This window comes from Carassius carassius, chromosome 40, assembly GCF_963082965.1.
Source record: "Carassius carassius chromosome 40, fCarCar2.1, whole genome shotgun sequence".
Lineage (NCBI taxonomy): Eukaryota > Metazoa > Chordata > Actinopteri > Cypriniformes > Cyprinidae > Carassius > Carassius carassius.
The window spans coordinates 6,038,775-6,051,793 of NC_081794.1; the positions used below are offsets into that span (position 1 = coordinate 6,038,775).

The 13,019-nt window shown below is 34.0% G+C and overlaps 1 protein-coding gene across 1 annotated transcript in view; it reads left to right on the forward strand.

The window, feature by feature from the left end:
• Positions 1–952: 952 nt before the first annotated feature.
• Positions 953–13,019, forward strand: part of LOC132122026 (AT-rich interactive domain-containing protein 5B-like) — a 110,077-nt gene continuing 98,010 nt past the window's right edge. The window contains exons 1-2 of the mRNA XM_059531860.1: positions 953–1,313; positions 1,573–1,827. Of these exons, the coding sequence (XP_059387843.1) occupies positions 1,293–1,313; positions 1,573–1,827 (276 nt within the window). The 5' untranslated portion in view covers positions 953–1,292. The remainder of the gene's footprint in view (positions 1,314–1,572; positions 1,828–13,019) is intronic.

Sequence of the window (13,019 nt, forward strand, 5' to 3'; positions counted from 1 at the left end):
CACATTCGCCGCACATTGTCTGCTCAGTTCATTTGGGTTAGGCTGTCATAAGAAGCATGAATGTGATCACATCCATAATCACCAGCTGCCCCTCGTGACTGGAGATAAAAAAATTGCATAAGACATAAAAATAGCTGACGTAAATGTTACATCCTGTAATTTAGGCCATATGCTACAACTTTTAAGGGCACAGCCATACATTATGAAATGAGGCAAATAACTACATGAGCAAAAACTCACGGGCACGTACATTAATGTCCATAAATAATAATCGGGTTGTTATCTGTATGACAGATCTAGCTTATATTTGCCTCCACTGTATAAAACTCGACAGCAATATCAAATCATCTCGATAAAAAAATCAACATTAGCGCGACTGAGCACTCCATCAAGAATCTGATCGCTTTGTAAGACATTTGATTTCTTTTTAGCAAACAATCGCGTTTCTTACCATGGCATTTACTCGCCTAAAGCACACGACATTTATTACGGGCGTCATAAAGTTTTTTCGCACTACCCGTTACCGTGCTCAGATCACAGCGGCCATAACGGCAACAATTCAAAGGACGATATGAAAATGTTTCCATTAGTCGCGTTTACACGCGCTTTATACATTTCAACAGCGTTTGCGATCATGAAAGACGCTTCTGGATCGTAACAATCCCGATCACATCCCGCCATACCCAGACTCTTTAACGCGCGTTAATGTTTCTGCATTAGTAAAATGATTATATTAAATGATTATACAGTAAACGCATTCGAGAAATAAAACGTAGAATCTCTGCAGGAAATGTTTCGGTACACTCATACAAACCTCCTTTACACAGGTCCTGACAGATGCGGACCAGCGTTATCGCGCATATTCTCAAATACCGCCGTTTGTTTTGAGTCTAAAAAACGGTTAGTCTATAATCCGTGTTTGCATTTAGAGCATTTTCATAACCAGCGCCAGGTTTTGTCGAAAGAGGAGGTGAGATTTTATAAATCGACTTCGAGCGGCTGACATGCTGCACATGCACGAGGCTCGATTCGCATTCACGAATTTAATATGAATACGCGGTGGCCAAAAATGTAGGAAAATGATCGTAAGCGAAACAATAGAGGTTGAAAAAATATTAGACATCAATCGCGGACATTTTAAGTGAGTTGATTTCGCACCGCGTCGGTTTCATATTGAAGGTCGTCGCGTTGATGCGCGCGTTGATATTTTGCTCTTCCAGGACCTGTGCCGATCCATTCAAGCCAACAAGTTTGGAGAGAATGTTTGAGTTTAATCAATTCAGAGCGACGAGATGGAGCCCAACTCACTCCTGGTAATATCAGATACTCCGCTTTCATTTCTGCCTCTAATGAATTTATTGCGCGCGCGCATCTAGGCATACGTTACGATAAGGAACCAATGGAAGAAACTTTAGGACTAAAGTTAATATTTTATTATTCATATTTCCATCTAAAGTGATTTATCATGTGATCAGCTGGAATTCGCTGCTCGCGTCTCCGATCCTGCGTTATATCAAATGTGTCTGTGTGTTGCTGAATATAAATATGGCATGTCTATTTGTGTTTCCGCAGTGGGTAGGCTCACCTTGTGGTTTGCACGGACCTTACATTTTCTACAAGGCGTTTAGATTTCACCTTGAAGGCAAAGCGAGGATTCTGTCCCTGGGTGATTTTTTCTTGGTCAGATGTAAAGCAGGGGAACCCGTCTGCATAGCAGAACTACAGCTCTTATGGGAGGAAAGGACATCCAAGCAACTTCTATCCAGCTCCAAACTTTATTTTCTCCCAGAAGATACCCCCCAGGGCAGAAGTGTCACTCACGGAGAGGTAATTTCTCGTTTTCCTGCTTTCCACGAATGTTTATTGTGGTATGGATGAAATATGAGCTGCGTGCGGCTGTGCATCGCATTGCATCTATTCCGCTGTCTGATCACAAGACATCTAATGCATCCCGTTTAATAATAGACGTGCAGTCATAGTGGACCCTTGTGTTAATTTCGCCTCGGCTCATTTGCATACGAGCGTTTAGTGCTTGCATTCTAAACAGCGTGCGATGATGAGAATGATGCCATTGTGTGAAGTTGTCACATCAGTGTTTTGCTTGTTTCATCTGATATATACAATGGGCTAGTGCGGAAACTGATCGAGACAACTGAAGCGCCTCGCTGTGGCGTCGCGATCTGCTGATTGTTGATAAATATAGAGCTGCTTTTGATGAGACGCGTGGCTCAAGGCAAATATACACGCGGACGATCGATGTGAAGTGTACTGTTGCTGATCGTCGCTGATGATATACGGTGTATGCTGGAGAATATGGAAGCCAGACGTTTGAAATGCGATGCGAACTATTATCAATAGGAATTGATTAATAACGGCGCGCTGATCGAGCAGCTGCGATGCCTTAAAGGGAGCGCGTGACATTTATGAAGGTTATTATGTCAAAGTGCTGCAGCCTCATTCCACATTACACAGAAGCTGAGATGTGTTTGCCCGATAGAAAAAAAAGAAGAAGAAAAAAAGCTTCTTTCTGGGGAGTTAACCCTTTGATGTACTGAAACATTGTTCCTTTACAATACTGTGTTTGTTTGTGCTGCTGTGCATTTATATACGAAGTAAGGTTTAAATGATTATTAATAACACCTATATCGTGTTGTGTTGTAAAGCTGATTGTAACTACTTTGTAATTCATTATTATATTAAAATAATATATAATTACGTCTGATGATACTATATAATTATTTAAAAAATAATAATATATGATATCTGTAGGGTGCTCTGTAAAAAGTGTACTCTTTATATAGCTATTTCTAACAGATCTGACCATTAAAATGATTTTGTTAGTTTGAAAGCTAATGTAGTCAGCTTGAGTCAGTCATAAATATTATAGATTTTTTTTAAACTGATTATTATTATGTTTTTTTCCAGTAGCTAATATTCAAAACCAATTGACATTTTTACTGACTTAAATTTTTAATATAATACATGTTAATATTATTATAATAATAATAAAAGGTGATATTGCAGGGTGCAATTTTTATATATACCTCATCTGACCATTAAAATTATTTTGTTTGTGAAATTTAATGTAGACAGGTTGAGTCAGTGATAAAAATTACAGATTGTTTTTCTTTTATGATAATGATAACTATTTTAATATTTGTATGTGTCCAGTAGCTAATATTCATAACCAATAGTTTTACTGACATTCACTAAATGATTTATGCAAACAACACAATAAAACAATTAAAATCTATTTTACCAATGAACATAGAAATTTTCTGTTAAACACAGTGGTGCTGATCTTGTAGTTGATTTATTTCTGTGCTTTTATTTTCTTTACAGTGTAGAGACTGTAAAGCATTCCCATCCATTGTGCTCTAGTAGTTGTGTTGCAATTGCTGTTTTAACAAAGCAGCACAGCTGCGGTCTTACATGGGTAATGTAACAAGGTCTGTACCTGTTTTATCTTGCACTGCTCATGTAATCACCGATCCCGAATACAAAAAGACAATCTGCTGTATGTGAACCTCTACTGTTCTACTGTCCTCCCCCCGGGGAGTGGAGGATCAAATAGCCTTTTCAAAATAATCAACAGGTTCTGTGTGAAGCCCTGTCGAAATGTCAAGGTTACTTTGCCGAATTATTATCAATATTAGGTGGAAACATAAACTGTTGCCAGCATCGACCTTGAAAACATGTTGTTTACACAGTGTAACGAGGTGTTATTGAGGAAAAGCATTAGTCTTAATGCACTGTTTGTTCAGTTGATCAGAGCGCTGTCCTCTTTCCAACGTGCCACCGGCCTCCCTCCCTTCCCCCACTCAGCAGCAATGCCAATTATTTGCTTTTCGAATTTTATTACGCATTCATGACTGCTGATCTTGAAACGGCCTGGGAGATAGGATTACCAGCTAAGAACAATGCTCTGCTCTTAGGGATTCTTTCCAGTTTTGAGAATATGGGCCATTTTCTTAGCTGTTAGTCATTTTTGGGAGCTATTTTTAGGAGTAATAACATTATCATTATTAGTAGTACATATTCTAAGTACTAACTGGTGCATAGTTTATCCAAAAAAAAAAATTCTATTGGAATTCAATGGAAGTCAATAGCTGCCGTCAACTGGTTGGTTACAGACAGTAAAATATCTTTATTTGTGTTCAACAGAAGAGTAAAACCTATGCAGGTCTGCAAAAGAAGATATTTGGAAGAATGTTGGTAACCAACATTTCTGGTAGCAATTGACTTCCATAGTATGGAAAATGGAAAGATACTATGGAAGTCAATGGTTACCATCACCTTTTTAGTTACCAACAATCTTCAGAATATTTTCTTTCATGTTCACACTAAAGAAAGAAATGCATACAGGTTTTAATTTGAGTGATGACAGTATTTTCATTTGTGGGTGAACTGTCCGTCTACACTGTGCCTAATTGGCTAATTAACAGAAGTATATCAGTTCAAACATACAGTATATCCAGCATTGCCAGAGAATAGTGTTCATTTTCTATATTCGGTTGCAAAATATTTAGAGTTAATGTTGTGTAAAAGTGTTCATAAAAATTCTGCAATGTTGTTTGCATCTGATTTGCTGTAATATGGAGTGTACTTGTTTTACACATGTCCTAACAAGTATTGTGCAAAAAGACTGTGAAGAATGTCCGCCACTCTTTTGTGCATTCCAAGTGTAGTTGCTAAATGAGACATGGTGAATTTAAATAACAATGTGATTAAGTGTCAGCCAAAGCACCTGCAGTAATGTGAGCTTCACAACTCCACAGCCTCAGATGCACTCAGCAGATTGTCCAATTAAATTACATTTGCATTTGCAGCGAATAACCCGAGTGACCGCTGATAAAGTTAATCAGCTATCAAAGAAACTGCCATGCATTTGCAGAGGTTGACATGATAGACATGTTTTCTGTTCACAAGAAGAGTCGATTTCAGTGGTTCTCAATTGTTGGGTCATGGCCCAGAAATGGGTCACAGTTCTTTTCTTATAGGGTTGCAAAGAGTGTGCAAAAGCTTTATAAATGCAAATGATAAAACGCAATTAGCACACAATTAGCATTTCATTGTGTGTAATTAGTCTAGAAAAGTAAATAAAATCATATTTTTTTAAAAGGTCAGAGAAAATGCTTCCCATATATATATATATATATATATATATATATATATATATATATATATATATATATATATTGGATGCAGTGTATTCAAAATCATCTGTCATCAGTGAAGCTAGCCAAATTAGACAGTTGCCAGGGCTGCATCTGGGAAAGCTACAAAAAGAAAATATGACCCAGACTGCACTGGTGTGTGCTGTTATTATAAGCTTGTTTGATGTTAAAAAATATCTAAAATATTCTTATGTAAATATTTCCATATAGTTTATTTTTATATTATTGTAGAATACTGTAGTATATGAAATTACATGACTTTATTCTAAATTAAACAATATACAAATATTTATATAATTATTTATTTATATTTAATGTAAAAAATATCTAGTTTTAAATTAAGCAATCTAAAATATTTATATTATATTATTTTGATATTGTTTACTATTATTATTTATATTATTAAACATTTTATATAGTTTCATATATATATAAATATTTCTATAAATGCTGTCAAACAATTTATCGTCATTGATTGCATCAAAAATAAAATAGTTTGCATAATATAAATATGTGTGTTCTCTGTATATTTTAGTTTATGTATATATAAATACACAGATATACAATATATATAAAAATACAGTTAAACATAGTTAAAATCTTAACAATATAAAATGTTTTTTATAATTATTTTTATATTGCTAATTTATATATGTATATTTATAAATAATCTAAAAAGAAGACAGACTACATTTATTGGTTAGTTTTTTTAATGAATTTTATATTATTAATTTAAATGACTTTATTCTAATTTAAAAATATTATATTTATATAATTGTCATTTATATATATATATATATATATATATATATAAAATACTATAACAATAAAATATTTAAAAAATAATTCATTTCTCTTGTAATCATTAATTTATTATTAAATAATCTAATATTATATGAATACATACATACGTACATACATATGTAAGTAAATAATTAAAAATTGCAGTCTGACATTGTTTATGCTAAACAGCTTTGGTACTGTTGGGCCGCCGTTTGATGTTTATTTAAGCCCGAAGCAAAAGCATTGGAGAGCCACTGATCTGACAAGTTCCTCTGAATCTAAACCGTTTGAACTTTTGATCAACATTCAGTCTTATTTGAAGGCTCACCAACAAAGACTTTTACATAACACGAGTGGCAATGTGCTAATGTTTAGCGAGCGCATGTATGCAAACAGGAAGGTGTGCGAGTATGCTTGTGTGATAAAACAGGGCCACTCTGCAGTTGCCTTTTTGTTTCTACACCCAGGTGATGTAATTTCCCTTCTGGCTGGGGTTAGTCATTCATTAGAAGGATAGCAATGGCTGAAACAGCAACAGGCCTGCAGTGATCTAGCCGATAAAATTTAACACTAAGAGTTTGTGCCTAGAGAGGGCAACATAACACTCCTGTGAAGACGTGCAGTTTTTGCTTTTTTGAATAAATTTTTTTTTGAACTCCTGGGCCAACAAATTCTTGGGCGTACAGTCTTACTGTACTCCGCTGCACTGGTGCTTGCCTCGGCTTCATGCGGATCTGTCGTTCATCCCATTTAATCTGTCCTAAAGCAGAAAAACTGCTTTATTTTTTTTCAGAAATAGAGATACAGAATACTCCCTAGCACAGCCAATATTTCATCAGTGATTGTATTTCACAGAAAATATGTGTCATTTTTAAGGGAGGAATTGTTTTGGCAAGAGCTCAGCGCTGCTCTCACAGTTTTTCAGTCTTTAATTGGACCCAGTTGTTCTAGAGTCCCTTAGCTCATAATATCATTGTTTTAGTGTGTGTGTGTGTGAGAGAGAGAGACAGAAGGCTTTTAACGCTGTGTCGACAGACTCGGCATTGGCGATACTCTTGAATAGCATTTATGTGACATAAGAACAGAACTAAATGAGGTTGGTGCTTTATAAATAGATTGCATATCAGATTCCAGCAAGCACTGTGCACTTTGTCTAACAGGCATAGTTTGCATATCCATACGAAACCTCCAGCATTGTGCGTTTATAAACCATGTGTAAGAAAAGATAATGGGTGCGTGTGCAAATATGCTTGCAAATTTCCTCTTTTTGAGTGCCAGGAACTTCAAAGGATCCAGGGAAGGGCGCTAATGTCTTATTAGTTGCTTCTTTCAGCTGTTATTTGAATTACAAACCTGGAGATTCAGAGTTGCGCAGGAAGCGTGTGGCAGTGATCCAGACTCATCTCTGCTGCCTGGCATCAGTCCATGTTTGTGTTTGAATCCCTAAGACATATTTATAGTTTAAATGAAATCAGCACTCCTCTTATAGGTAACATTTCCTAACGTGTTATTTACTTTCCCTTGGCGGTTCACGTTGGGGATGTGCAAAGCTACATATTTTCGTGATTGACTAGGCAGTGACTAGTAAGTATTCACCTATGTATATAACTTCTGTTATTATGTACTTATCTGTAGGAATTTATTTCTTGCTTGGAACGTATACTAGCACTCAGAAGTTTCACGTTTTTAATAGAAGTCTCCTATGCTCAGTGCTCACCTAGGCTGTGTTTATTTGATCGAAAATACAGTAAAACAGTAATACTGCGAAATATTATTACAAATTAAAATGTTTTCTGTGTACGACAGCTGAATTTTTCAGTGCCACATGATTCTTCAGTTCTAATGTGCTGATTTGTTGTTCGATAATAAGCAATAAGTCACGCTGCTTATTTTTATGTGAAGTTCAAAAGAAAAGTATTTATTTGAAATAGAACATTCTAAATGTCTTCAGCACACTTTTGATCAGTTGAATGCATAAGTAGGTATTGTAATGGGTATTAGTTACCTTTTTTAAATCTTGCTAATGTTTTAGTAAGCACATTAGAATAATTTCTGAAGGATCATGTGACACCGAAGACTGGAATTAATAATAGATTTGGAATTAGAAATATAATTAATAATAGTAATAGTTTAGCCATCACAGTGGGGGAAAAAAGTTGTAAAAACTGTAATAATTGTAAAACAAAATTGATAATATTTCTAGTGCTGTCGAATGATTAATCGCGATTAATCGCATCCAAAATAAGTTTTTGTTTACATAATATACTGTATGTGTGTGTGCTGTGTATATTTATGTATATATAAATAATACACACACATACAGTAAATATTTTGAAAATATTTACATCTGTATATATTTATATGCATATAATTAATTTTATATATATGTATAAATATATATAATATATATGTACATACAATTTTACTTAATGTATATTTATATATACATAATAAATATGGACAGTACATAAACATATTATGTAAACAGAAACTTTTCTTTTGGATGCGATTAATCACAATTAATCATTTGACAGCACAAAATAGTTTTTATTGTATTTATGATCAAATAAATGCAGCCCCTTGATAAGCATAAGTGTTTCAGCATCGTTTAAAACCATCTTAAAAATTACAAACCTAAAAGGAGATATTTAGCATAATGTCCAAGCTGCTTTTTTTCCAAGTCTCCCATTTTCTATGGTTCTGCTGAAATCTGGAATTTGCGCGAGAGGACGAAAGATTTCCTCACACAGATTTCGCAAATGGTTCAAATTGGACGCGTTGATTCTCTCTGTTGACCAATAGAAAGCTGCTTAGTTTAAAAGTGGATTGTGTGCGCTTTGCTTCATATATGCATTATTGACAATAGACAACATTTTGCAGAAATGTCACTGGCTTTACCTTACAGTGAAACTGGATGGGGAACAAGAAACATCTCTTGTCAACGTTTTCTTTCCCTTTTCACCTTAAACCTTTTATTACTCTAAACTATTACATAAAAACTTTGAATTATGCACAATAAGGAGCATTTATTGCTTGAAATATATCATAGAATATGGTGGATTTGTACTTTTGTTAGCTATAGAGACAGTTTCTGTAAATGGTTTGAATTTAGAAACACAACTTCTTGGAGACTTAACTGTGTTGACATACTTCACAAAGTCTCTTTTCATCTCTAAATTTATCCTCTTCAAAGAACTGCTGCCCAAAAAATTAAATTGAAAAATTCAAGCTAAAATGGTCAACCTTGGTTAATGGGCGACTAGTCATTTTTAAATACTACATCTAAATAATCAAGTCACTTGTTTGTTTAATCCTGATTATTTAACCCTCAATGTGTGGATGACATTGATATTTCTTGTTTTTCTTTTACCTTCATCTGAGCGTTACGAGCAAACATTTGCATTGTCTCTCAAAGCTCTCATGTTTCATGACAAATGGGTTTAATTTTGTAAAGCAGTGTCATCATATTTCAGAGCGGCCCATTCTGCACATCCACGTCCAATCAGTGCGAGCGCTCCTGCAAACAGCTGTTGTTGGCGTGCTGTAAAAGGAACTGAATTAGATTCAGGAGAGATTTCAGTTGCACATCTGCAAGTTATTTCTGAATCAGTTCATGCCTCTTTGACAGCGAGTGTGCTAATTGCAGCAGGATGGAGCCGCGGGTCTCGTCTTCAGTGTGAATGTGCAAAACAGACGTTTAATGCAACACTGGAGTTTTGAGATGGGAAAATAAACTGTGACAATTTGGGTCTAAACTTGGGAATGTATGACGTCAATGAGGTTGTTAAGTTAAGAAAGTTTACCTAAAGAGAGCGATCAAATTTATTCATTGTTCATGCTAGCCAAGTCTGGAATATTCACTCTACAAATAAAGAAAATAATCAAAATGGATAACATGGTGTTCATTTGTGATGTATTTATTTCACTAGATTATTCAAAAATAGGTTTTAGTGTATAAATAATTTGTATTGAATTGAAAATTGGTTTATTATGATTGCATTCTTTTAGCATGATATAAAATTAAGAATTTATAAAGACTATAAAATTGTTCGTACCATTAACTCCTAGGTTTAAGTGTGCTTCGATTGTGATGGGAATATTAGTAAATGTACACAAATTTATACAACACATATATTTACTTGCAAAGTAATTAGGGACATCTTACATTAAGGGGTCTTTAGAGAATCTCTGTTTGTTTTCATAAACAGAGGAATGGAGTAACACAGATTTAATTGTAGTCTTTGATTTATATTTTAATACTCTCATTTTAATCTGCAGTCGAGTGCCACTTTCTTATAGTCTCCAATGCTAGGTATCCCAAATATGAGCTTGGATAGATGAGATTTTTTATATATGTAGTATATTATTCTGATGTCAATCATTTATTTGGTTAAGTTTCTTAAAGAGTGTGTCAGTAATTTGTACGCGAGTATGAAAAAATGTAGACAAGGATGGTTTAGGGAAGTCGTGGCCTAATGGTTAGAGAGTCGGATTCCCAATCGAAAGGTTGTGAGTTCGAGTCCCGGGCCGGCAGGAATTGTAGGTGGGGGGAGTGCATGTACAGTTCTCTCTCCACCTTCAATACCACGACTTGGGTTAAATGCAGAGCACAAATTCTGAGTATGGGTCACCATACTTGGCTGAATGTCACGTCACTTTCACTTTAATAGCATTTCAAATTTTTGACTTTTAAAGTTCGATTTGTTTCAAACTTTTCAATGAGACACGTTAAACCATTTATTTATTGACTGATTTGCATGATGCCATTTATTTATTTATTGAAATGTTGTGGTGAAAATATGTAGGTAAATATAGAAAATTATATTGTGTATTTTTAATATGCATATTAAAAGGAAAATCATTTTAGTTTATTGAAAAAATAATTTGTTAAAATATTTAGAAAAGTGTATGATTGCCATTTTCTTATAGTCTGGTGATTTGTATCATACCATTTGGTATATATGTCTGTGGGCACATATCCATGTTTATACCATGTAGTGTTAATATGCATATAAATAGACATAATTAAATATTCATTCTTGTTTAGTACACCCCCCCCCCAACCCCCCCCCCCCCCCAAAATAAATATTGTACATTTATTAGAAAATAATGGCTATTTGGTTAGAATAATGCACCTTAAAAATACCCAAGTATAACTTTTTAGAAGATGCATTGTCCAGTAGTTTCTTGTCTGAGCTCAGAGTGAGATCAATTATTCAGGCTGAATTCTCGATTTAACTTTTAACTAGACTTTGAAAGACTTCCTTAAGGATCTGCAAGGCCCCCTTTTCACGTTAGCAGGTCAATAATTAAATCGGCATGCAAGCAGGTGTACAAATCTGTGGTGACCTGGGAAATTCTTGAGCTGACCCTGAATCAGCGGCGTGAGACGGGCTCAGCTTGACTCTGGTTCAGGGGCTTCGGTGTCTACAACCCTTCACTCTACTTCTGAAAGACCCTTAAAGGGTAATAAAAAGGAGGCGAGTGCAAATCCAAAACTAAACCAAGGGTATCTGTAAAAGCCTTTGATTGATCTTTCTCATAACATCACTTAATAATAGAAGGGAAATACAATCTGCTCAGTGTTTTTCTTTTTATTGTTTTGTTTCCTCCTAAATGAATTTACACAATGAAGCAATATTTCAATCAAAGCAGTGAGGCGCAGTCAGAGCTTCAAAGCGGCGGAGCGGGGCACATGATCTCATAGTAAAGTTTGCTTTGTCGCCGTCAGGATTAACAGTGTTTGACCCACTTAGCTTTATATACGCGTGAAAACAGATGCCTCTGTGCTCAAATGGTCATTATGGAGTGGCTAGATTCATTTTTCTGCCGCAAACATTTGGAAGTGTGCAGCCGTTTTCCATTTACACCCGCAAAAAAGGAAAAAAGGTCATTTAAATTAATGGTTCTCAACCAGTATTTCTTTAAATGGGAGTTGACATCTAACACAGTAACAAAATGAAAAGTAAACCAAATATATATGGAGTGTTTAATTGGCTTTAATTCTTTTATTTTATTTTTAAACGTATTTAAATTTACATTTATTATTTAATTGTATTATTTCTGTTCTTATTTAATTTAATTTGAATTAATTAAATTTTTTATATTTTATTTATTTTTATTAATGTATTTTAGCTTTGTATTTTAATGTATTAATGTATTATTTAAAAAAAATCATTTTGAATTTATTTTGTATGTATTTTAAATGTATTTAGTGTTAAAAGTTTTTGTTTTGTTTTATTTTACTAATTTATATTTTTTTCTTTTTGAAATGAATTTATTGATTTGTTTATTATTTTATTTTATTAAAATTTTTAATTTCATAAAATTTTATTTTATCTTTTTATTTTTTTTTGTTCTTCATTCATTTTATTTTTAATTGTATCATGTTATTTTTGTTTTTATTATTTTATTAATGCAACTAAAAAATGGTGCATAGTTAGGAAAGCAAAAAAAAAAACTATATAAATAGTTTTCTTCAATTAAAAAATAAAATACTATATATATATATATATATATATATATATATATATATATATATATATATATATATATATATATACACATACATATATAATTTTTTTACTACTTTTTTTTCTGATTGTCTATGCTTCTTGATCTTCCTGGTCTTAACTGCAGTATTGTACATTGCAGGGAAATGCTATATAAGCCCAGAGGAATGCATACATGCCCCAGTGCAAAGGAAATCATAGATAACGCATCCATATCCTTTTATTTGCGGCTTTTATTAAGGCCAAACCCCCTTGACTTTGTACCTCTTGGAAACTTTATAAACCTTTTCATATGGTGCAGTTAAGTACACTGAATTAAAGTTCCATTACTCTGTTTGTGCGAGAGATAAATTGTTTGCTTGACAGCATTACAATAGGACCTATTCTATGGAACCAAGAAAAAAATATCTGAAACCTAAAAAGAAACAGCCCTACTTAAGAGGACGTAATTAGACACGGCCTGTTCAGCAGAAAGTTGGTGCTGCCTGCAGATCCGGCAGAATGAAGCACTGAACGGAGAAGAAACAAAGAAATGAACTATATTATA